The sequence below is a fragment of the Myotis yumanensis genome, unplaced genomic scaffold (genome assembly GCF_028538775.1).
Source record: "Myotis yumanensis isolate MYYU_CA2020_CCGP unplaced genomic scaffold, mMyoYum1.0.hap1 SCAF_1, whole genome shotgun sequence".
Taxonomy (NCBI): domain Eukaryota; kingdom Metazoa; phylum Chordata; class Mammalia; order Chiroptera; family Vespertilionidae; genus Myotis; species Myotis yumanensis.
In genome coordinates this window covers 35,102,322-35,128,031 of record NW_027223752.1, presented here as the reverse complement: position 1 = coordinate 35,128,031, position 25,710 = coordinate 35,102,322, and the positions used below count along the sequence as shown (strand labels likewise).

At 49.1% G+C, this 25,710-nt stretch overlaps 1 protein-coding gene across 1 annotated transcript in view; it reads left to right on the top strand.

The window, feature by feature from the left end:
* Positions 1-909: 909 nt before the first annotated feature.
* The window catches only part of PLEKHH1 (pleckstrin homology, MyTH4 and FERM domain containing H1), a 54,414-nt gene continuing 29,613 nt past the window's right edge, over positions 910-25,710 (top strand). Inside the window, exons 1-4 of the mRNA XM_070417942.1 lie at positions 910-1,021; positions 8,713-8,870; positions 22,832-22,894; positions 23,773-23,922. Coding sequence (XP_070274043.1) covers positions 8,745-8,870; positions 22,832-22,894; positions 23,773-23,922 — 339 coding nt within the window. The 5' untranslated portion in view covers positions 910-1,021; positions 8,713-8,744. The remainder of the gene's footprint in view (positions 1,022-8,712; positions 8,871-22,831; positions 22,895-23,772; positions 23,923-25,710) is intronic.

The window sequence follows — 25,710 nt, the reverse complement described above, 5'->3', positions numbered from 1 at the left end:
TCTTCTTAAAGCCCCTTTGGAGAATCCGGTCCTGGTGGTGTTGCCTCTGTTCATTCCTTTGGGGAGGAAAGCTTTTGCCCCATTCCCACCTACCCTGAAATTAAGTGATCCAACCCCCCATCCCCACCCCCCACCCCCGGTGTAGGATTATACTGGTGAGCTGAGGGACTGTAAGCCCTTGAAGAACAAGGGTGCACTGAAGAAACTGCCACAGGCAGTGTCCGGTTGCCTTTCTGCCTTCTGGGCCGGCTCCTTTAAATAAGTAAATACATACATACATACATACATACATATATACATACGCAGGCAAGTTACCCTGGGCTGCGGTGACTTTCTTTTCTTTCCAACTTACAAGTCAGAACATCGGTCCCCCGGTGGGACAGATTGTTTGCAATGAGACCTTCTGCTTAAACATCCGGGCGATAAAGTTTTTACAGGTCGCCAGACACAGACTGGAGCCTCCTTTGGCGGCGGCGGCGGTGCTCGGGGTCTGGTCTTGCGCCCTTCCTGCGAGCGTCCCGCGCTTGCTGGGAGCAGGACATATCCAGGCGCCCTCGCCGCCCCGTGCGGCAGCTGGTGGCGGCCTCCGCGGAGAGCTGGGGACCCGAGATCCGGGGAGCCCCCCGCGCACGGGCCCCGCCGCCGGGACGAGCGGAGCGGAGCGGAGAGGTGGGAGCGGGAGCTGCTGAGGTCATTTCCTGTGCTGGCCGCGGGCCCCGAGCCCGGCCGGCGCTCTGCCTTTAAGCCGCGGGCGGGGCGGAGGGAGCGCGGCGGAGCGTTGAATGGGGCGCGGGGAGGTGCGGCTCGCCTCGCCTGCCTCGCCTCGCCTTTGTGCGGCCAGCCTGCGGGCACCCCTCCAGGCCCCAGCCTCGCCCCGCCCCGCCCACCCCGACCCCTGCTGCCGAGGAACGGAGACCCGGCGGCCGCTGTGGACGAAAACGACGCAAGGTCAGCGGCGGACGCGCGCGGAGAGCGCCCGGGTGCCGGGTGCGCGGCGGGGGTACCCGCGAGCTCGCGGGAGGTGAGTGGCACCGTGCGCCCCGCGGGCAGGTCTGGGCTGGGGGTGTGCGCCCGCCCGGGGGGTGTTTGGCTGGGCGGGGAGGACCGGCTCCCGGCGGCCCGAGGGCGACTCTGGAGCAGGTGCCTCTCCACCTGGAACCGAGCTCCCAGCCGCCGGGAGCCGCGCGGGTCAGGCTGGGGAACCCGCACGGGGAGGCGAGGAGAAGACTTTCTGGGGGAACCTGGATTTGGGACCGGCTGGATCCAGTTGCTCCCGGGAGGGGCCCTCGGAGCGCACTTGCAGGCTCTCCGCAGCGTTGCCTGTGCTCTCGCTGGGTTTCAGCCCTCCCTCTGCCCTCCCCACCTCATCTCAGCTTTTTCTCTTCTGTGATTTCTCGGTGGTTCTCTTAGGGCGCCCAGAGGCAGGTCAGCCGTGCAGGAAAGAAAACAAGTTGGGCGTCAAGTGACACCAAGAGCTTTGTGTCCTACGAGCCTCAGGGGGGAATCGGTCACTAGGGACCAGGGGGCCTCCGTGGGGGATGGCAGAGGCATGGGAGTAGAGTCCGCTCCCCGTTGGATCTCTCCCCATCAGGACATCTCCATAAGCTTTTGCTATGAATCCACCTTATAAAACTCCAGACAGAGCCGTAGTTCCAGCTGAAACTTCTGCTTGAAAGATCATTTTAATAATTTCAGTGGAAAAGTCACTGGTTCCTTCATCAGACTTTTTGGGACATAGGCGCCAGACACTGTGTAGGGTAACATCACTTAACACTTTATAAAACACCAATCCCAGTGTTTCTACAGATTATCTCCATTTTACAAAAGAGGAAACACCCAGAAAAATTATTTGCCCAAGTTCACATAAGTAAAAAGTGGAAGAGGCCAGACCCAAACCCAAGCCTCCTAAATTCCAAGGGGTTTGGTCCACTGTCCAGCCACCCTCCCTCCGGTAGGCTGCTGAGGGGGCAGGGGTCTGCTCAGAGCTGGGTTAGGGTGGGGTACACCCTGTGCTCCCCAACTCATTAACACTAACAGCTGAGAAAATGTGATGCACCTTCTGCCCTCTCCAGGAATCACCAGCTAAGAGGGAGAAGTTTGTACCTTCCACTCTCCTCCCCTCCTCCCCCTGCGCTCCTCCTGGCCCCTTCTTGTCTCTGTGAGGCTGGTATCTGTGTGCATAATCTGTGCTCCTTGTGGGTTGCAGAGCGCCTTATACATGCTGATGGTAGGGTGCCTTACACTCCTGATCCAGGTGACTTCCCAGCAGGCTGGCTGCTGAGCCCTCTCTCCCTTCTGTCAAAAACTAATTCAAAACTGCCCCCTCCCCTCCTCTGTGGAGAAATGGGCACTTTTTGTTGGCTGGAGTATGAATTAGAATAGCCTCAAAGGAGGGAAATTTGAACTATTTGGCCATTTAAAAATGTAAATTACTTAACCCTGCAATTCCATTTCAGGACTTTATCCTTCAGATATAGTCTGATGTGTATAGTCATTGAATATTCATTGCAGCATTGTTTATTTTAACAAAAGGTTTCAAACAACCAAATATCACTCAGTAAGAGACTCATAAATACAGTCAAGCACCACTTAATTAATGATGGGGCTATGTTTTGATAAATGCAGCAGTTGGCGAGTTTGACGATTTTTCGATTTCATCGTGTGCGAACATCACGGAGTGCACTTAAACCTAGGTGGTAAGCCTCCTATACGCTAGACCAGTGGTCGGCAAACCGAGGCCACATGCGGCTCTTTGGTCCCTTGAGTGTGGCTCTTCCACAAAATACCACGTGCAGGCGGGCGGGCGGGCACGTACAGTGCGATTGAAACTTCGGGCCCATGCTCAGAAGTCGGTTTTCGGAAAGGAGATAGACGAAACAAGTATACAAGAGGAGTGTGGATGGGAGAGTTGGAAGGGGTCGACCTCAGCGAACGTACCTCAATCAGATTGAGGACGTTTTTAGCAAAGGCCAGTTTAGGAGTACCCTAATTAAGCTAATAACAATGTACCTACCTCTATAGTTTAAGTTTAAAAAATTTGGCTCTCAAAAGAAATTTCAATCGTTCTACTGTTGATATTTGGCTCTGTTGACTAATGAGTTTGCCGACCACTGCACTAGACTATTGCTCCTAGGTTATAAGCCTGGGCAGCATGTGGCTATACAAAACATGAGATTAAATCAATCACAAGACAAAGTGAGGCCATTAAGAGACTTTAATAAGTAGAAAGAGTACAGTCTAAAATAACAATAAAGTGTATTGTGTAGTAAATACATAGACCGGTAACAAAGTTGTTATCATCCAGTATTATGTACTGTACGGGATTGTATGTGCTGTACTTCCCTACGACTGGCAAATATTATTGCCCTCTATTTCAAAATGGAACTGAGGCTCATAGAAGTTGAGCACATGATTTAAGGTCACAGGATTCATTAGTGCTGAGCCAGTATTCAAACCCAGGCCTGTTTGGTGCCAGAACACGGGATCTTAATTACGATACTTTGCTGTTTCTCCTCACTGGTTTTGTTCTCAAGAGATGCTACTCCTGGTTGTGCTCGCCCCTTCTTTGGGGCGCCATCCTCAGAAAGGGGGCACAGAGCCCTTCCTCCCTCATAGTTGGGCAGGTGATCAGTCTGATTTAGTGGAGCATTTTCAGAAGGTGGTAGTAGCCCATCACTAGCAAGTGGATATCACAAAAGGTGCTCACACTCAGGGAGTGAACCATTGTGAGGTGACATGGGAGAGCCCAGTGGAAATTCAGAACAGAGTCCCTGGTACCGTCTGATGCATCGACCTCTGACCTCTTTCTTTTAGGCTCTTGTACTGATTGGCCCCCTTTGCAGAGAAGTTCCAGGATATTCAGCCTGTAGACCTGAGCCTCACAAGCCACCAATCTGTATTTATCTTTATGGGCCCAACATTGCATGTAGGAATCACTTAACAAAAGTGGGTTGAGCCCTGGCTGGTTTTTCTCAGTGGTTAGAGCACCAGCCCACGGACTAAAGGGTCTTGGGTTCAATTCTCAGCTAAGGGCACGAACCTTGGTTACAGGCTCAATCCCCACCCCCCACCCCTGTCCTGGTTGGGGCGTGTCGAGTCAACCAGTCAATGTGTTGATGTTTATCTCTCGCCCCCCTCCTCTCTCCCTTCCACTCTTTCTCTACATCTCTAATGATCAATGGAAAAAAATATCCTCAGGTGAGGATTTTTTAAAAAGTTGGTTGAGTTAAATTTAATCTCAGCATTTGTCAATTTCTGATCAAACTCCTAGACTTGCCAGAGCCATCCCAGGTCAAATTTGTTTTCTCTGATGCAGGCCCCAGAGTCTAGAGCAGGGGTCCTCAAACTTTTTAAACAGGGGGCCAGTTCACTGTCCCTCAGACTCTTGGAGGGCCGGACTATAGTTTAAAAAAAAACTATGAACAAATTCCTATGCACACTGCACATACCTTATTTTGAAGTAAAAAAACAAAACGGGAGCAAATACAATATTTGTATTTGCATGTGGCCCATGGGCCGTAGTTTGAGGACCCCTGGTCTAGAGTCACCTGATAACTAACTCTGTGACCTCTTCTCACCATCCAGTCTACCCAAAGCCCCTTCCTCCGAGGCTTATCTCTGCCGCCTCCGTGGCTGTGTCAGCCCTGGGTGCTGGAGGACTTAGGGAGTTCCAAGCAGGTGCCAAGCCATGGCAGTCATTTGCCTCTCACCTGCGAAGCAGTTTGGCACACTGGGCACTAGTGGGAATCGAGAGAACTGGTTTCACAGGAGTGGCCGTGAGTTGATCATTGTAGCTGGGTGGAGGGTACCTGTGGGTTTATTGTACTGTTCTCCCTACCTATGTGTGTTTGAAGCTTTCCAGAATAAAAAAGGAAAAAAGGTTGAGCTTGGTTTTGTCCTGATCGCATGTCCCTTCTCTCACTCCTGCATCTATTTCTGCCATCGATGTTGTATGTGTGTTAGGCCAGCCTGGTAGCATGAGCCTCCACAGCCACTGCGGCAGCGTCTTCATGGAGAGAGGACGCTCTGTCTGTTGGGAGATCAGGATTCTTGGCCCAGCTCTGGTACTGCGGAGCTCTGCGTCTCCGAGCAAGTCACAGCAGTGATGAGTTTTCTCATCTATTCTTGGGGATATTGAGAGGGTAAGGAGAGAAAGATCGCCGGTGGCAATGCTTTGAGAAGTTAAGGACCGTTCTCTAAATGCATTTCTGCTCATCCTTGTGCATCTTCATGGGACGTACAAGTGCAAGGTGACTTAGCAGGTGAGATTCAACTTACTGGTATCTTCCCTTCGTATCTCACGTTTTATAGCTGCTGCTCTGACCACCTGCTGCTGTGGAAAGAGCCTCCGGGCCTTGTGCTAGTCAGCAGGGACCTTGTTCCAGATCTGTTTCGAAATTTCTTAGCTCTCCTTCCGGGTGGAGACAAGCCTGGCAGGACGCCAGCCCTCTGGCCCGTACCCCCCCCCCCCCCCCCCCCCCCCCGAGGCAGGGAGAGGATTAGCAGGCACCTGACTGGTTCAAAACCATGATGTCATGAAGATGCTTGACTGGGGAAAGCACTCCCTTCATTCTAGGTGTGATCTCGGATGTCAGGGCTGGGCAGAGGCCAATGACGTGTTTCTTTTATTTCCAAAGGCCCTGGAGATTGTGATCATTTGGGTTTCTACTCTCCCCCATGGAATCGGAGCCACAGCTTTGACAATTAATAAGAGGCAATTAAAATCCACCAACCTCTTTCAGCACCACAAAACAATTAAGTTTCCCCTGCCCCTTGGTTTTACTTGGGTGCTGATTTCTTTAGCCCTGGGCTACATGTAAGACTTTCAGATCCTAGTTTCAGACCTATCATTTTTTTTTTTTTTAATGTAAGGAAAAGCAAAAACTCCCTTAAAGGACAAAGCAAAGCAAGTGCAAAGCCTCAGGCCCTTCTCTGGAGGCCCCACAAGTTCTGTTTTGTCTTTTCGGCAGTGATCTTAGCTCAGAAGGTCATGTTTTGTTTTTGTCTTTTGTCTTCCTGCCCGTTCCTGTTGGTCCAGTCCTTTGAGGTGGGGATGGCTGGGTGGTCACAATGTCGGGATTGTTTGGGATGACAGTTCCGGCAGAGCAGGGCTGAGATCATACGTCCAGTGTTCTGAGCAACCCAGAACCAAAAGCCTTAAGACACCAGACCTGTCAGTGGTTTCATTGTTGGGCTTTCTCTGCGGATCTATTGGCCCTGTTTTTTAAATGAGTAGTCAGGACACATGGAAAATGCCTGTGCTTAGGGAGTTTATGGCGTCAGAATAGTTGAGACCATAAACTGGAAAATCTGGAATATAGGCTCATCTTCGTGCCGACAATCCTGAAAGATCTTTTAAAATATTTCTTTCATCCTTAATAATCCACCCCACTCTTTGTGAAATCAGAATCTCTCCCGTTTCCAGATGGGTAAAGAGCACAGTGGCTAAGGATAGGGGCTTTGGAATGGGGATCCAGCTATGGAACTCTCTGTGTAAGCCAGCCAGGCTCTCGGTTCCTCAGTGTCTCAGGTGAGACCATGGACTGGTGCCCACCCCCTTAACTCATGGGCTGTGAGGACTGAAGAGTACACGTGCCTGGCATACAGCAAGAACTCAATAAATGATCGCTATCTGTGGTATGTAAGGGGAGAAAAATATAAAAGTCAATGTGAGGTGGGAATCAGTATTGGTGGTTAACCCATCGAGGACAGGGGCATATTTGGCGACAGTACAGGAGGTGGCTGGGTTTTCTGAGGCCATATGGCTCCTGTAGAAAGGGAAAGGGGGTTTAACAAAATAGTAAATTTGCATTACGGAAAATTCCAGGCATACATTCAAGTAGAGAGACCAGTATAAAGAACCCTCATATACCCATCACTCAACTTCAGAAATTAACATTTTGATGCCCCTATCTAGTGTGGCTCAGTTGGTTGAGCGTAGTCCTGTGCACTGGACTACAGTTCGGTTCGAAGTCAGGGCACTTGCCTGGGCTGCAGGCTTAATCCCCAATGGAGAGCATGCAAGAGGCAGCTAATTGATGTCTCTTTTCTCTCTCTCTCTCTCTCTCTCTCTCTCTCTCTCCTCCCCCTCCCCTCCCCCCTCTCTCCCCCTCTCCTCTTCCCTCTCCCTGTCCCTCTCCCTCTCCCTTCTCTTTCTAAAATAAAAAATATTTTTTTTAAAAATTAACATTTTGGCCCTGACCAGTTTGGCTCAGTGGATGGAGCGTTGGCCTTCGGACAGAAGGGTCCCAGGTTCGATTCCAGTCAAGGGCATGTACCTGGGTTGCGGGCACATCCCCAATGGGGGGTGTGCAGGAGGCAGCTGATCGATGTTTCTCTCTCATCGATGTTTCTAACTCTCTATCCTTCTCCCTTTCTCTCTGTAAAAAACCAATAAAATATATTTTTTTAAAAAATTAACATTTTGATAAATCTTATTTCATGTATCTCCCTCCCCACCACTCTTCACCTCCTCCATGAAGTGTTTTAAAGCAAATCACAGACATTATCATTGTACCTATAAATCATATGTATTTCTAACAGATGACATTTTAAAAATATCAACTTAAAAAAACGAACAGTCATTCTTTAAAATGACCTAATACTTGAGTTATCCTATGAAGGGTTTGGGACAGACCAAATTTATGCTTGTTGCCAAACATAACTATTAGTAGCGCTTTAGAGGGTGTTGTGTGTTTTTTTAAGTCCTGTGGTGGCTGTGTCTTCCAGCCTTTCTCTCCTCTGTGCTCACCTGTGCCTGTGTCTCCTCTCTCGTGTGCACACATGCATCCTTCATTTTCTCATTCCAGCTCAGTTTTTCTTCTCTAAAAGATGTCCAGAGGACCTCTGGGCAAATTCCCCTGACTGGAGAAATTATAGGTGTCTACTTGATTTGTTCTGAATTCCTATAAAGTGTCCTTCAAAGATTTGTGGCTTTCTCCAGCGGCTGCAGCAAAAATATCTACCATTTTCTGGTCTTCGTTTTATAACTTAAAGGAAAGAATGAGAATCTGTTCGAGAGCAGGACATTCAATGACAACAACTGACAAAATCCCAACTAAATAGACCACTGTCAAGGAAATTCAGAGCATTACATTTTCTTTCCACGTGTCCCCATCCGACGTCTACATAGCTGTGGTAGAACCAGGACTAACCTGGAAACCAGAGTTTTCCCTCCAGTTAGCTGCGTGAACTCAGCACCCCCCTCATACGCCCCCAGCACAGCCGGCCCCATCTCCATGCTCCTGTTTATCTGTATACTGATGAGCTATTGTGACGGCCTTGGAGTTTTGCAGTTAGACTTTCTTGAAAAATGCAAATGCAAGAGACCTCTGTTATTTATCTTTGCATCTCCGGTGCTTAGAACAGTGTCTGGCACGTACATGTTTGTTGAGTGGCTAAAATCTTGTTACATGGAACGATTGAATGAAAAACCAACGAGCCCCATGTTTCACTTTTGTAAAAATGACACCAGGTTCTCGTTGTGGTTTCTCGGGTTGGTTTTGTGATTCCCCTGAAGTTGCTCAACTAACTTATGATAAGACGTGACGCGCTGAGCCAACGACAGGGCCCATGGGACAGAGGGACAGGGGCTGACTTACCTCCCCAGCTCTGTTTTCTCCATCCTCCTCTGGTCTCCTCTCCTCCTCTCCCCACGTAACCCTTCCTCCCACACTTACTTGTCGTTTCCTCTCTCTGTGTGCTGGTTCTCAGGGGTCCCTGAATATCCAGAAGTTGATTCCATCATGGCTGAGCCCAAGGTGGAGACCCGGACCAGCATGGACTGGCAGAAACGCTACCTGGCCCTGGAAACCCAGCTTGTGCGGTTCCGCCTGCAGGCCAGCAAGATAAGGGAGCTGCTTTCTGACAAGGTGAGTTCTGGAGAGCAGGGAGCTGCCTACCCTTACTGCAGAGGCCCGCGTCAGAGAGGGCCAGCATTAGAGAGCGAGAGTTGGGGAGGCTGATCTTCCTTTTTTGGGGGGCTTATTTTATTTATTTTTAATTGAAACATATTTGACATAACATTGTGTAATTTAAGGTGTTCAGTATATTAATTTGACACATTTACGTATTGTAATATGACTGCCATTATAGTGCTAATTAGAAGCTCTATCACATTATACAACTATCATTTCTTTTCAGTGGTTGGATAATTAAATTCTAGTCTCGTAGCAAGTTTGATGATTATAATACAACTAGAGGCTCCATGCACAAAATTCAGACACTGGTAGGGTCCCTAGCAGCTGCTTGCTGCTGGCTGCTGGCCAGGTATTCCCTCCCTTCCCCCGGCTGCCTGCCACCGTTGCCAGGACCTCCCTCCCCCTTACCCCCCCCTTGCCTGCCGCTGCCACCGCTGCCCGCCAGGGCCTCCCTCCCTTACCCCCGCCAGCCCCACCCACTGGTCAAATTCCCAGACAACTCCTGGTTGGTCGAAGGGACAATTTGCGTACTATGCTTTTATTATATAGGATGCTGTGGTCTGTATTCACTATTCTGTGCATTTGATCCTTAGGGCTTACTTACTACTCATTGCAGGAAGGGGAGGTTTGAATAAGATGTTTTTCACATGCAAAATGAAACCCACCCAAGGTAGTTGTTGGTTTTGTCTTGTTTTAAGACCAAAATCAAAGCAGTGTAGTAAGCTGTCACCTGGCATTCTTCCCTGCCCTGCTTCTTCGCAGGGCACACCAATGAAGTGACACTAATCTTGGTTCTCCGTCACCCTCTGAGTCACATGTGGCTGCAGTGAAGGTTCTAATATTCCCTTAACATCTCTTCAGTGGTGGGGAGGAGGACGTTTTAGGAGCGAAGACTGGAAATCTCCATGGAAATCTCCATCCTACTGCTCACCCTCTAGTAAGCATAGGAGCCGAGGAAGGCAGCTTGCTTTCCTGGTGACAAGGACACAGGCTTTGGGGCCAGACTTACCTGGCTCGGCCGCTTACTAGCCCTGTGACCCCGAGCAAGTCCCTTCACCTCTAAGGCTGGGACACAAATGCCTGCCTGTTGGAGTTATTTTGAGAATTTTATCAGATCACATATACAAAGGTTCTGGCATAGAATAGGTCTAAATGGGTACAATTATTATCTTTACAGACTTGGGTGGGCTGGTCTGGGAAAGTGACAACCATTTATAATGTTTCTATGGGAAGATACATTCTAAATGGCTGAGGGTTTTTTTTTTAATGTTTTTATTGATTTTAGAGAGAGAGGGAGGGGAAGGGAGAGAGAGATAGAAACATCTATGAGAGAGAATCATGTATTGACTGCCTCTGGCATGCCCCTTACTGGGGATCAAGCTGGCAACCCACCCATGTATGGGAATCGAACCAGGGACCTCTTGGTACATGGGCCAACACTCAACCAGCTGAGTCACACTGGCCGGGCTAAATGGCTCTTTCTTTGGAGCATAACCCATCTAGAGAATAGACACCTGCTCTTAAAAAATGTATATATATAATCTTAATTGAAGCAACCATTCTCTCTATAGTTTTGTTTATAGTCTCCATCTGCTTAGCAAACCCTTCTTTCAAAGTACAAAAGTAAAATTCATCCACTCCTCTCCAAGTAATGTCAAAGTCTCGATGAGTAAAGCCTCAGTAAGTGACCTGTGTTCAGAATAGGCCCACGACCTGGAGTCCAGGAAGATAAGTTTCAAACTCGACCTTTACACTGCTGAGGGGAATGGCCCTGGACTAGCCAGGACTAGAACTCATGAACCTTGGGCCTGTTGGCACTGCCATCTCGTTCAGGCTTTGCAGAACAGATTGGCAGGGTTCCTACGGATGTGGTTCCGGCGCTGCAAATATAAAGGGTAGAATCCGCCCCCTCAGGGACCGGGAAGCAGGCTTTAGACAGGTGGTTCTCTGGACCACCTGTGCCAGAAACCTGGCGTGTTTGTGAAGCAGATGCATTCCTGGGCCCCACCCCAACCCTCCTGATCCAAATCTCCTTGTTAATTTGCATCTTTAACAAGCTTCCAGAAATTGGTTTCAACACTATAAAGCTTGAAAACCTTGCCTTAGGTCACGGTATTGGGAAAGGTGTGTGAGGGAAGGCAAGGATCAGTGGGGATCAGCCCGCGGGTCTAAGCACGTCTCAGAGGGAGGAGACTTCCTTTTGGTTATATGGACAACAAATAACCTAAAAAGTGGCCGTTATGAAACACCTAGTCATACTGCATTAAACGTTTAAACTACCCTCCTCAGTTTGAAGTCGTCCACTGAAAAAAGAGGAATCCTCAGCGGGCAGAATGAAGAGGAAAAACCCACGTGGGACTCCAACTCTGGCAACTGAGTGGGATGGGGTGTGTGACTGGCCTCCCTTGAGTCATGAAAGGCTTGAGGCCTGAGTGTTAACATCTGTGGAGATAGAAATGAGGTCTGGCCATTTGGAAGCTGGGCCTGACACTGAACCTTCCCTGTAAAGTCAGGACTATTCAAGGGCTTTACCCTAAATGAAAAGGTGGCAGAGAAAACACCTACCAGCGCAGGGAGATGGCGATGGTGGAACAGCTTCTCATACTCAGCCAAGGCTCTGGGCCAAAAAAAAAAAAAGTTCCCTGAGAACCTGATGATACTGGTTTAACATTAGAATTTATACTATCCTTGTGAATTAGGAACCCTAAGTCCTGGGCCAGAGATACCCCTGGGAGACCTATAGGAACAGACACAGAATCCCCGGGGGGAAGGAGGGGGAGCCTCAGTAAAGATAAATATATGATCTAAAATAACTAAATATTGAGAGACTAATGTACAGTGAGTGAGAGTCCAAATATACAGTAAACAACTGGACTAGACACCCCCACCCCAAGAACTAGTAATAATAGAACTGTTGGTAAGATACTGTAAATAAATGAGTTCAAAATATTGAAGACATAATGAAGTAATTGAAAACATGAGACAAGAGTAAGACACTATCCAGAAAGATCAGGTAGACTTTACAAAGAATCCAGTAGAACTGCCAGAAGTAAAAACATTTTTCATTGAAATTAAATGTTCAGTAGGTAGCCCTCACTGGGTATCTCGTTGGTTCAAGGGTCATCCTGACACACCAAATTTGTGGGTTCGATCCCCGGTCGGGTACATACAGGAATCAATCAATGAGAGAGTGTGGATAAGTGGAGCAGCAGATCGATGTTTCTCTCTCTCTACCTCCTTTTCTCTCTAAAATTGATGAAAAGAATTTTAAATAAATAAATGTTCAGTGGGTAGATTAGACACCACTGAAGACAGACTTGACGAATGGAAATAGGGACCTGAGGAAATTGTGCAGAATGCAGCACAGAGAGGTAAAGAAGCAGAGGCTGAAACATGGATGCTAGAATGACAGGATCCTATATAAGATTTCAGAAGTGGGGAAGGGAGTGAAGGAGAGCCAATACTCAAAGAAATAATGGCTTAAAATTCTCCAAACTTGATTCAGGAAGCAGAATGAGTGTACGTGAGATAAATTTTATTTTAATCCACGCCTGCTGTATTAGCCAGATCGTAGTTTGGCTGTTGTAAGAAAGAACCCAAAATAGCAGTGGCTTAAACCAGACAGATGCTTATTTCCTTCTCATGTAGTATCTCAGACAGAAGCAGCTTAATTCTAGGGTGGTACCTGCTGCATGTTTGAAGGTGGTTTATCCTGATGTCCACCCAACCCCGTCCTTTTAAGTGCATGACCTGGAGGTTGCATTCATTCCTTCCTTCGTATCCCATTGGCAAAAACTCGGTTACCCAGCTGCAGGGAGATTGGACAGTTTAGAGTTTTTCTGGATAACCGTGTGCTCTGCTAAGTTGGAAGTTATATAAGAGAAAAGAGAACAGATGGGGAGCAGAACTGGGGAACAGTTAGCAGTCTGTAAGTCTAGAATTTGAGTCTAGAATAATAGTAATAAATAGATTATATAACTTTCAAATCAATTGAGCAGGGAAATGGAATAAAGGAAGTCTATTAAATATAGGCAGGGAGAGGAAAAAAAGAGTACCAAAAAAGAGGAGTAAATAGTACAAAATGGAAAAGTAGAAATAAATCCAAATATATTGGTCACAAAGAGACATATGCAAGATGTGTATTGCATCACTGATGTATGAAAAATTGGAAATATTATAAATGTCTACCAAAAGGGGATGGTTAAACATATTGAGTGTATTTGTACAATGGAATATAATATTACAGTTCAAAATAAAACAAGTAGAGCTACATGTGTAAGGTCAATAAATCTCAAAAACCAACATTGAACAAAAAAAATCCAAAGGAACCGTAGATGGTTTGGCTCAGTGGATAGAGCGTTGGCCTGCAGACTGAAAGGTTCCGGGTTTGATTCCTGTCAAGGGCATCTGCCCAGGTTGCAGGCTCAATCCCCAGTAGGGGGCGTGCAGGAGGCAGCCAATCAATGATTCTCTCTCATCATTGATGTTTCTATCTCACTCTCTCCTTCTCCCTCCTCTCTGAAATCAATAAAAATATATATTTTTATAAGTCCAAAGGATACATATACACATATGTATATATACATATACATATACATATACATATACATATACATACATACTAGAGGCCCAGTGCACGAAAGTCATGCATGGGTAGGGTTCCTAGGTCTGGCTGGCGATCAGGGCCAATTGGGGCCTTCTGGCTGCCGGATGGGGCCTTCCTTCCCCTAGCTGCCAGCCGCCAGCCGGAGCCTTCCTGTGTTCCACGACACCCGCTGGTGGTCAGCACACATCATAGCAAGTGGTCAAACTCCCGGTTGGTTTAATTCCTGAGGCCAATTTGCATATTAGCCTTTTATTATATAGGATATATATATATATAACAATACAGTTTATGTAAAGTTTTGAAACATGCAGAATGGCAGTGCCTGTTGTTTAGGGGTATATTCAAATGGTAAATGCCAGAGGAGAGGGCAGCACTGGGGAGAAGCACACAGGAGGCCTCAGCTATCTGTAGTGGTCCATTTCTTAAAACCATTTCTGACAAAAATTGAAATTTGACAAAGCTAAATGGTGGATACACGTTCTTTTTTAAAAAAAACTGATTCACTACATGTTTCTGTTTTGGCCTGAAATATTTCATAATAAGACATCTTTTTTTGAGAAAGTATAGACAACTCATCCCTAAGTGCATAAAATTATTGTACATCTGTGTTTACTAAATAATTAGCCTCAATTCTGAAAACCAAAGAAAGCACAGCTATCAGATCATTATATCAGAAGAACAGGAACACTTGTTAAATATTTGTCGTGTGTATTTTAAAAAATGATCACACAATGGGTTTGTCATGCTTTATTTAGACTATGTGTGAACTTAATATTTTCATTAATAAAGCTGAATTCAATTTGAAAAAGGAGAGATGCTTGAAGTACCTCCCTCCCCTACTCCCCAGGGGCCTTACGCACATTTTTCATAAATACCGACTTTCTCCACAGCTCCTTGAGTCTGGGTAGGTTGAACTTTCATACCAGCCTCTTTTTCTCTTCCTGGCTGTTTTTGATCATCATGTAACTATAATGCCTTCCCATAAAAATGCTGAGGGCTCAGAGTGTGACTTGGGTAAAGAAAGGGGAAGCATGCAGACACAGGGCAGAAGAGACTGGAGTTATGGGATGGGAGAGGGGAGAAAGATACCTTGAGTAGGTATCATGGGCTTGGGAGATATAAGGAGGGAAGAGGGCTGAGACTTAATGAAGAGGTGTTGAACCTCTTGGCAGGAATTCTTTCTTTCTTTTTAAAATTTATTTCAGAGGGAAAGGGGGAGAGAAAGAAACATCAATGATGAGAGAGAATCATTGATCAGCTGTCTCCTGCACGTCCCCTACTGGGGATCGAGCCCGCAACCCAGGCATGAGCCCTTGACTGGAATCAAACCCGGGACCCTTCAGTCTGCAGGCCAATGCTCTATCCACTGAGCCAAACCGGTTAGGGCTTGGCAGTAATTCTTAAGGCCATAAACACCATGTTGCTCAGTGTCGGGTCTGTGCCCGCCACCTACAGTCATCCCCAAACCAATAGGACAGGTTCAACAGTTCCCTAGAGATTTTCCACGCTACATCAAGGTACGTTTCAAATCCCAGGAAGAGTTGATTGGGTTTACCCAGGGAGTTCTGCTGAGGCTGAACCCAGGTCCTGTGTGTGTGTACTCCTCCCAGAAATTGCTTGTCGATCATCATCAATACCTACCTGCACCTGCTGAGCCAGGTCAACGGGTTCCTCTGGCCAGCCCTCTCACTATTCTGCCCCTCCACCCCTCCACACAGCTTACTCACCTGTGTGGACAAGAAGCAGAGCCTGGCTGACTGGTGGCCGCTCACTCCCTGCTGGCTGTCCTGCAGGGCTAGCCAAGCCTGGGTGTCTCCCAGGGGACACGCCCTGCCTGGGATCAGATGGCGCCCATTGGCTGCTAAGGCTTGGAAACATGCCCTTCCTCCTTCCCCACACAGCCTACTCGTACCTGACTTCCTCTTGCAGAACTGCCATTCCACACATGGGATATCTGTGCTAAAAATAAATGTTTTTAAAGAAAAAATGTCAAGGCTACCAGATAATCCCTCACCCAAGGGTGAGAGGAGAGGAAGGGTGAGAGAGGGGGCAGTAGTAAACTTTGTTTCTGCTATTATACCTCTCAGGGCCTGGTGTGCTGCTGTCATGAACACCCAGGCTGCCAGGGCCACCCCTCTGGAGCCAGATGAATTGGGGATTCTCTTTCCATCCAGGACAGGAATCAAGGGAATGGCTAATGTCTAAGGTTCGCATCTGCACTGCTCCCCGGGGGGCATTGCCCCAGCCCTCTTCCCCGTGTGCTGAAGAAGTCGCAGAGGCGCGTCAGACCCATTTAAAACTGGGAGGCTGTCCTAAGAGATGGGTATTGAATGTCCCTTGGACTTCTTTTATTTATACTAAACCTGTGGCTCCGTCATCCCATCAGAAAACGGAATGTATCATCCACAAAAGGGTTTTGTACGAAGTATCACGATGGGCATGGCCGTCAGTATTAGAACTGCTGGAGGTTTTACCTTTTTTACTTATTTACTCCCTCTCTGCTGCCAAAGGGGATTTGAGTGGGTTTATTAAAAAGAAGAAATAAGTAATAAGATAATTTTCATTTTTTAGTATATTTTTAACTGGAGCAGCTTTTCCCCATGTCCCGTTCCAGTGGGACCGTGTGCACTTCCTGTTCTCTAGAATCACTTACTAATTTCGTCAACCAAGATTTGGAAATACAGCCATTCAGCTTTATATTTACACATCAACAATTTGTAATTCGGGGCTTTTTAAAAAATGTATAAATGGTTCAGTTTCCTTAAACAAAAGAACAATGAACATTGCTCCCCCCCGCCAGACTGTGGATTACACAGAATCAGCGATTCAGTTCAGGCACCCACTTCGCAGTGTATGGCGAGGACATGGGGCCAGTAAAACATCCTTCACTACCTCAGAATTTGTGGAAGGGCCAGGTACTAGGAAAGGGGAGTACCAGGGCAGTGAGGACCGGTGGGAAATGTGTTGAAGTCTGCGGAAAGCCGTCTCAGCCAGCCTTAGCAGCTCTCTGTGCTGGCAGATCTGATTGGCTTGGGGAGCAGGTGCCTTCTAGGATGTTTATTCACTGTGTGTGAGCGTGCGCGCGTGTGCGTGTGTGCGTGTGTGTGTGTGTGTGTGTGTGTGTGTGAGCATGTGCATGTGTATGTGTGTGTGTTGGTGTGGAGAGAGTAAGTTTTTATTGTTTTCCTTGCCCCTCATTATTTGTAAGGTCCACAATAAATAGTATTTCTCGGGAACCACAGCATCGATAGAGCTCTGTACTCCTGGGAAGCCATTCCAGAAGCCGGTGCTGAAGGGGCTCGGCCCGGGGATGCATCCCCGAAGGAATCAGTTCGCTTTGCTTTGCATTCTGTGGCCAGTCGCGTGTTTTTCGGGATGTGGTCTGTGGACCACCTGCATCAGGATCGCCGGGATTTTCTTTTCAGGCACATTCCTGGGCCTGTCCTCAGAATTCCTAAATAATAACCTCTGTGGGCACAGCCCAGGAATCTGCCTGTAACAGCCCATGTGCATCTTTCCACCCCTGAAAGTCTGAGATCTACCATCACGAACTCCTGCCAGGAGTTCTTGGCTCAGGCCACTGCCCAGGGCCCCTTCTGCTGTCCTCCTAGGGCAGTGATGGCCAACCTATGACACGCGTGTCAGAGGTGACACACGAACTCATTTTTTTGGTTGATTTTTCTTTGTTAAATGGCATTTAAATATATAAAATAAACATCAAAAATATAAGTCTTTGTTTTACTATGGTTGCAAATATCAAAAAATTTCTATATGTGACACGGCACCAGAGTTAAGTTAGGGTTTTTCAAAATGCTGACACGCCAAGCTCAAAAGGTTCGCCATCACTGGCCTAGTGGATGCCTCGAGCACCATGTGCCTAGAGGAGGTTCTGGGGGGCAGCAGTGGGACCTACAGACAAGACTTAGAGCCCTTTCTCTTCTTCCTCGTCTATAGTAAGATATCAGGGCAGCCCCACAGTTGTGTATCTCTATATATAAAAGCCTAAGTGACTGTTCAACTGGTCGCTATGATGCACACTGACCACCAGGAGGCAGATGCTCAATGCAGGAGCTGCCCCCTGGTGATCAGTGCACTCCCACAGCGGGAGCGCCGCTCAGCTGACCAAGGGGCACAGCTGTGGGGGCACAAGCCCCTCCTGTGGAGACCGTGGTGGAGCGGCAGTGGCAGGCTCAGCGGGGCTGGGATGAGCGGGAGTGGTGCGGTGCCAAGCCGACCCGGGCTCGGGCTCCTCCCTGGCCACCTGCCACTTCTCGCACTACTACATCCCTGGGGGGAGGGGGGGGACCCACGCCAAGGGACCCCACCAGTGCATGAATCCATGCACTGGGCCTCTAGTTTTATATATTTGGGAATAAGCATATCTACTTAAAAAATAAAGTTGAAAATCATTATCTTTGATTAAAGCAGATTTAACAGCTAAAACTGGGGTTTGCAAACTTAAATGCTTGCAGGTATCTTAGATAAGTGACACGGTGGGTTCCGGGGAGGATTCCAGGGAATGTGCTGTAGCTAGAGGAGGGAGTGGTTATTACCACAGAAAGTATAACCCTAGTGCAGCGGTTCTCAACCTGTGGGTCGCGACCCCTTTGGCGATCGAATGATGCTTTCACAAGGGTTGCCTAAGACCACCCTGCATATCAGATATTTACATTACAGTTCATAACAGCAACATTACAGTTATGAAGTAGCAACAAAAATAATTTTATGGTTGGGTCACAACATGAGGAACTGTATTTAAAGGGCCAGAAGGTTGAGAACCACTGCCCTAGTGCGTCCAGACCTCCTGAGTTTTCAGGAGAAGCTGAAGTCGTGCCCTGTTTGTGGAATGCGGCTTTTTCTGGGACACATGAGAGGCACAGCGGCTGACGGTACAGTAGACTCTGGAGCCAGTCCTCCTGGGTTTGAATCCTCCGTCTCTTAGCTGTGTGACCTTAGGCAAGTTACCTAAATGCTGTAGTCAGTTTCCTTATCTGTACAACAGGGATAATAGGACCCGTCTCTTCGGATCGGAATGAAAGCTAAACAAGTTAATACATGGAAAGCACGTAAGCCAGTGCCAGACACATGGAAGTGGCCTGACTTTTCTGTATCTGTGTCGGCTGAATGCCCACAGTATTGTTGGTCTTACAAGACACTCTATAGGCTAATGGTTGGCAACCTCTGGCTTAAAGCCATTCTTTCTGTAAATGGATCCTAACTAGGATAGTCATATAAGTTATCATCTAAACCAGGACACTTTTGAGAGAGGAAGGAGGCCCTATTACTAATTATTTCAGTTGACAGATGAACAGCCTGTCCCAGCCAAACTGTGCTTGGTCCTAAGTGCCATCTTTGTATATGAAAAACCAGCAAGTAGCTTCTCTCTGTGTCCTGCTGGGTAAGTGCCAGGTTGTACACATGAGTTTATAGGAGGCGTCCTGTGCAATCTTCAACAGCAACAACCCGGGGGTGGGGGGGGTGGGGGGGGGAGTTAAAGACTCGTTAACTCTTTTTTACTGGTGGGGAAACTGAGGCACGGAGAGGCTAAGGGACTTGTCTAAAGCCACACCATGGCAGAGCCAGTCGGGTTCCGGAGCCTTCGTGCGTACCTGTACCGTTTTCTCCAGTGGGTGCAAGGCAGTGGTAAGGACATCGAACCTCCTGTTCAAAGGGAAGCTAAGACCCAGGATGGCATGGTTCTTGGCTCAGGCCACTGCTCAGCACTGGGCTGTGCCGGGAGCGCAGGGCAGCACTGGTGCTCCCGCCGCCGCGGGGCTGGTATTTCACAGCATCGCCGAGTGTTACGAGGAGCCGTGGACACGGGGATTAAGTTCCAGGCCGGTGCCAAGTGCATTTCATCAGGTCCCTGCAGCCAGTTCCCAGGCAGCTCGTGAGTCTCATGTGCGCGTCGCAGCTGGTGAAAGTGGATCCTGCCTAAGAGTCAGCCGCCTAAACCCGACACCTCCGTGGCTGGCAGGTCACCCCAGGCCCCCAGACTAAAGGACAGCTGAGGACACGGTCCTAAGGAACCCTGAGAGGAGAAACGGGACTCATGAGGGGTGGCCCACCCACTGCAGCGGCGCAGAGCTCCAGGTGTGGCCCTGTGACAGGTGCAAAGAAGAATGACCTGCCCTCGTGAAAGGGGTTGGTGCTGGCATTGAGGGAGGTACTCGGGCGTGACACTCAGAGGGCTGTTTCAGCGGCAATGGGGAAAATGCGTTTTCATAAAAAATGGAGGGAAACGTGTTAAACATTCTCATCAGACGGGGACAGCAGGGTTTTGGTCATACTAGTTGGAGTGCGGTGATGGATACATAGATGGTTCTTACACTCTTTTTAAAACGTTTTGGATGTTCAAAAGGTCTTCCACATTCAGAAACTAGTTTTAGAGGAAAAAGAATATACGCCAGCATGAAGGTGGATACAAAATGCTTTGAGTCTCAAGTGTCCTTGCCGAGAAGATAAGAGCAGCTGGGAGGATCCGCAGCCATGAGGGCCTGTGGCAGCCGGCCCAGGGCTGGGAGGAGCCCTTCCTTTCTGTCTGCTTTGGTGATAGCACACTTTAAAGCGATATTAGATCTTGATAAATCTTTTTTTTTTTAAATATATTTTATTGATTTTTTACAGAGAGGAAGGGAGAGAGATAGAGAGCTAGAAACATCGATGAGAGAGAAATATCGATCAGCTGCCTCCTGCACACCCCCCACTGGGGATGTGCCCGCAACCCAGGTACATGCCCTTGACCGGAACCGAACCTGGGACCCTTCAGTCCGCAAGTTGACGCTCTATCCACTGAGCCAAACCGGTTTCGGCAGATCTTGATAAATCTTGAGGGAAAAATGCTCACTGTGTTGTCAATAATGGAGTGATGGCTGGCTCTGACCAGTGTCCTTGGCCACTCTTGACCCATGTGGAAAGGTCTAGCTGGGAAGTAGGACTCAGTCCATTCCATTCTTCACTCTACCTTGGTTCTCCATTTGTAAAATAGGAAGACGAGTTTTTCCATCCAACGAAGTGAGGACATATCAAACAGGCATTGCAGAAGGTCACACATATGAATGCCCACTCCCTATGGAAAACCTATGTCTTCTGAGCTGCAGAGCAGATGTTAGAGCTAAATGGTCCAGCTGACGGTCAGTCTAGGAGACTTGTCAATACAAAGCCTTTCACATACAAAGCCTTCCCATTCAGTATGTCATTGTATTCTGAAATGCTCCCGGTCATTGCATTATTTGGACTTGTTTCTGATGGGGGCAAACTCCAACTCTGGCTGGCTTAAGCCAGCAGGGACTGTATGAGGAGGATGTGGGACCGCTCACAGAACTGAAGGAACTACCTAGCGATCACAATGTGGTGAAGTTGGTGTATGTTCTCAGATGCAGTCCCCTGGCTCTTGTCTCTGGTCTCTCGATCCCAGGTTTCAGATCCCTGGGAGAGAGAACCTGATTGGCCCGGTCAGATCTGGTGTCAGAGTGGGGAGGGTTATTCGGTACCAGCCTGGTCACTATGGGCCACCACTGTGTGTCAACCACCCCCACCAAGCAGAATTCTCTTTGTGTCGGGCAGCCACCCTGAAACCATCGTGTTGTTTCGTGCTGTGCTGTTATCTTCCTTGTAGCTGCAAGCATATGTTTGAAGGTCAAGGGACTCCTGTAAGACAGGCCCAAGGACTGTTTGGTTTTAGAAAGATCATCTGGCTCTGATGTTTGTGTCTGACCAGAGCTAACCCGCCAAATCAGGTTTGAATTGAGAGGTTTGATCATGATTATTAAACCCAGGAGAGGAAGGAAGAGGTGTAGGTAGGCATCCATGGCCTGAGCACATGAATACCTGTCATAAGTGGTCCTGTCCATTGGGAGCCCGAGGAGCATTTTGTTTTAAATCTTGAGTTTTACTTGGGAACATCAGATCCTTTCCAAGGGAATGTGCACTGAAAACATCTGTGTCTCCCCCATCCCAAAAAAGAGGGGGAAAATGGATGAGGCAGGGCTGCCCTGAGGAAAGAGGTGCCCCGGGTTCTCAAGTGTGAGCTACTTTGAAGTAACCCTCTGCACCTCCTCTTTCATCCTTTAATCAGGGAGAGAAAGCAGAATTTCGGCTGAGAAGGTGAGAGATTGGGAAAGAAAAGGAATCGCTCAGTTCACGGGTGAATATCAAGTCATGGTCCAGGCCAAAAGGAGAAGGTTGAGTAGCTGGAGCAAAGGCCACATCTACAGAGATGGGTGGGCGAGTGCTGGGCTAGAGCTTGGAATGCAGGGCCTGCCCGGCCGCAGGGCGGACGAGGCTGAGATACGGTGCCTCTGATGTATGTTTAATGAATATGTGTTGCTCTGGGGCAGGGCAGGGCCGTGACGGAGTAGGGTTAGAGTTAGGGCGTGGGACTAGGCCTTGGCATGTGGCGTTTGACGGGAAAATGGGGTGTGACTCAGCTCTGCTTCTGCAGGGCCTTTGTGTGATGGTGTGTGGTTTGGGCAGCGCACAGCCGAGCCCTGACCAGGGGCAAGGTGGGAGCTGAAATCCAGCCACACTCCACTCGCCAGCCCATGAACTGGCAAAGCTGCAGAGATGCCATGAGGGTCTGGCTGCTGAGCAGCTCCTGAGACTCAACTGGTCCCTGACAGGCATCTGTGTAGAAGGACATTGGTCTCTGTGCGTGGGCCAGCTGGCTTAAGATTCCAGAATTACCAGCTTCCTCAGTCCTGAGTGACACGCCTCTCCTGATAGCAAGGTAGAATTTTTAAAATGTGTCATGAGCCCCTCTATTTCTTTAAGATTCAGGAAACCCAACAGGATGATATCTATGAATGCCATTACAGTCAGGGTGGGGAAGTCTTTGTCCCCAGCCTGTGAGCTGTTCCGAGGTGGGAAGGAACATTCTCACTGATGACATGATGGCAGCTCCCTGCCAGGCACATGGGTGAGCAGCGGCAGGGCACTGTCTGCGACCCAGGGTTGAGGGAGGGAGGGAGGCCTCAGGGAGAGGAGACCGGAGGAGGACTGAGACTGGGGTGGGGGTGCCTCCAGAAGAGTGACAACCCTACTGCTGACCCTCCCTGAGAACCTTCCACAAGGAAGGGGAAGAAGGCATTCACTCCCCCGGTGGGAGGACAGCACCATGGGCTCTTCCCCTCCCATGAGTTCAGGGTATGAGAGCCAAGTGTTACCCAGACACCCTTGAGCCCACTTGAGATGGGCGGTTCCAGCCTGGCCTTGGGGAGTGTCTGCACAATTCACTTGTGTTGCCCTGATGTCATGTGCACAGTAGGGACACCTCACCTACATGTTCCCTTTGTCTCCGGTTGAGCAGATGCAGGAGCTGGAGCAGAGGCTGCAGGAGGCCGAGCAGAGAGCAGAGAACGCGGAGACCCAGGTAACGGGGGGAGGGGATTGAGAAGAGTGTGCAGGGGAGGTGACCATTGGCCTTTCCTGCCCCTTCCCATGAACTCTCGTGACCTACTCATCACACTGATGAGCTTATAGGGACAAGGAAAACCAGTCATGCGTCAGAACTGCTAACAGACGAGGTGCATGGAGCTTTCTGTGGGTGCGAATGAGTCTTTGGTTAATGTCAGTGCAGGGAGTGGGTGAGTGGACTAGTCCATATAGACGAGGTTTTATGCTGAGATAACAAGTTAAGTCTGACATCTCAGCAGTTTATTACATTTAGTTCTCACTCATGGTACCTCTGCAGGAGGGTGCGCCAGGGATTCAGGGTCCAGGCTAACGGAGCTCCCCATCCTCTAGCTGGGCCATCTGGAACATGCAGCCTCCTTGGTTGCCATGGCAAGGAAAGGGAGCTGGGTGCTTGTGCACCGGCTCTTCAATAGCTTGAGCCCAGAAATATGTGTCCTTCCTCTCAGGCCCACTGACTGGACAGAATTCCATGCCCCTCTCACTAGAGAGGCCAGAAATATCGGAAAGCCATGGACATGCAGTGAGCAGCAAATGTCTGCCCCCGTGAGGCGGGAGCAGTTCCTCTCCAGGGCTGTCTGTCCTGCCTGGCTCATCCCCACCTGGGCTCCAGAATTAGGGGACCCAACACCCACCTGTTTCTCCCTGTCATTTCCTTTTTTTTTTTTTGCCCAGATGAGGCTTAATAAATGGTCATTGAATTAGTTGGCCCCACTGCTCTGGATAAGGGCTCTGCCTGGGAGTCACAGACTGGGGTATCAGGAAGTGTCCCTTCCCATGTTAGTGGCCATGTCATACAACACATCCCAACCCTATGAGATGCTTGGTCCTTTTCAGGTGAGTGTGATGGAAGAGAAGGTGAAACTCTCCAATCTGAAGAATGTGGGCTCCGCAGGCAGCCTGCACCGGAAGTACCAAGAATTACTGAAAGCTGTGCAGGGCAAAGATGAGCGCATCGGCCAGCTGGAGGCACAGCTGGAGAAGCAGGTAAGGGCACCAGGCAGCCGAGCGGAGCACCAGTGCCCTCTGCAGCACCTGCGCCCATTGGCCCCGGCTTCTTGAGCAGAGCCTTTCTGCTCGGCCCTCCCGCGGTGGGGAGCTCGCTCCCTCTTGAGCCTGTTCTCTCGTGTGGCGATTTCATTACTGGGAGGTTCACTAGGAGCCAGGCAGGGGATTCAGTGGGAAAAGGACCTTGGAGGCGGACTGATCTGGATTTCAGTCCCACCTCTGGCTCCTGCTGCTCTCGAACTGTGGGCAGGTCACCCAAGTCGCTGCTTCTCATTTTGCGCATCAATAATATAGGGGCTGTCATACGTCAGAGGGCTGTCAGGAGAGTGAAGGAGTGATGTGTGTGTTGTATCAGGCCGGAGGTTGGTATTTGGTAAGGAGAGCTGTCCCTTCCCCTCCCTGGTATGTGCCCTGCCAGCATGAGGGACATAACCCTTGGCCGGAGGATCGGAGCAGCAGAGCTGGCCCAGCAGCCTTGGTTGGCCAAGCTTTCTCAGTGGCCCTGAGCCCATACATGGCTGCTGCTGCTGCTGCTGCTGCTGCTGCTGCAAAGCGGGCTCCTGTCCTCAGCCCATGGGAGCCCAGGAGAGGCCACTGCCCTGCATCCCAGCTACAATCGCACCTTCGCTCCGGAGAGGACGCCTGGAACATCCCCCACCAGCTCCCCCTGCCCAGCCTCCTCCCCTTCACAGTCTCATTAACTTCATCCTAATTCTGTCCCTTCCCCCCGCCTTTGGCCTTCCCTACCAACTTTTCCGGGTGCTCAAGCTCCATCCTTTCCAACAAATGATCCCACAGCATGGCCAGATGACTTTTAATTTTCCACATGTGCCCTCTCCATAAAGGTCCCGGCTAATCCTGGCAGTACCTTCCCACCGTCATGGGCAAACACAATCATTCGCCAGCGTTCGCCGACATTTCCTTTGTGGATGTGGCTTTGTAATCTGTGGGGCACCAGGAGTTCCTGGGAAATCACGGGAAAACAGAATTCTGACACGTGGAATCTAATCAGTCCCCATGGATTTCAGAGATTCCTTCTCTTGAGTGGTTCATAGAAGTGGCAGATCGGGCCATTGTTGGGCAACGGATTCCTGCTGGAGCTTAGGTCAGAAAAAAAATCATTTTCCAGCAATAATAGGTCAAGATCAGACTAGAAAGAATGCTGCTCTGTAAGTCAATAGACCTGGTTTTAGTCCCAGCTGTGCCAGGAATGGACCGGGGCAAGGCATTTCACCCCTCGGGCCTCCGTGTCAAAGTACGTCAGGGGTCAGTCTGCAGACTTTTTCCATAAAGGGCCAGATAGCAAATATGATTGGCTTGTGGGCCACATGATCTCTGTTGCAACTACTCAACTCTGCTGTGGTAGCGTGAAAGCCGCCCTTGGCCACGTATAAATAAATGGGCATAGCTGGGTTGCAGTACACTTCATTTCCAAAAATAGGCAGGCAAAGGGGGTCCGGGAGGGGGTGGTGGGGGCCGGGACAAGTAGAAGGCTGGGTTTGGCCTGTGGGCCAGTTTGCAAGCCCCTAACCCAGATGACCTTAACGTAAGGTCCTTCCAGCTCTGCAATTGTGAGTCGAGTGGGACATTTCCATGTTCCCATCTCATTTGCGCAGACGCCCTTGTTTGGAGCTTAGGTCCAGCATACATTTATGAGGCAGTTTTTCCCTAGAAGTGTAACCGAAGTCCTTATTGCCCGTCTCTAAGCTACTCCAGAACATCCCGCATCTCCATGCATTTAAGTCAGGGCACTTGTGCTCGCTGTAG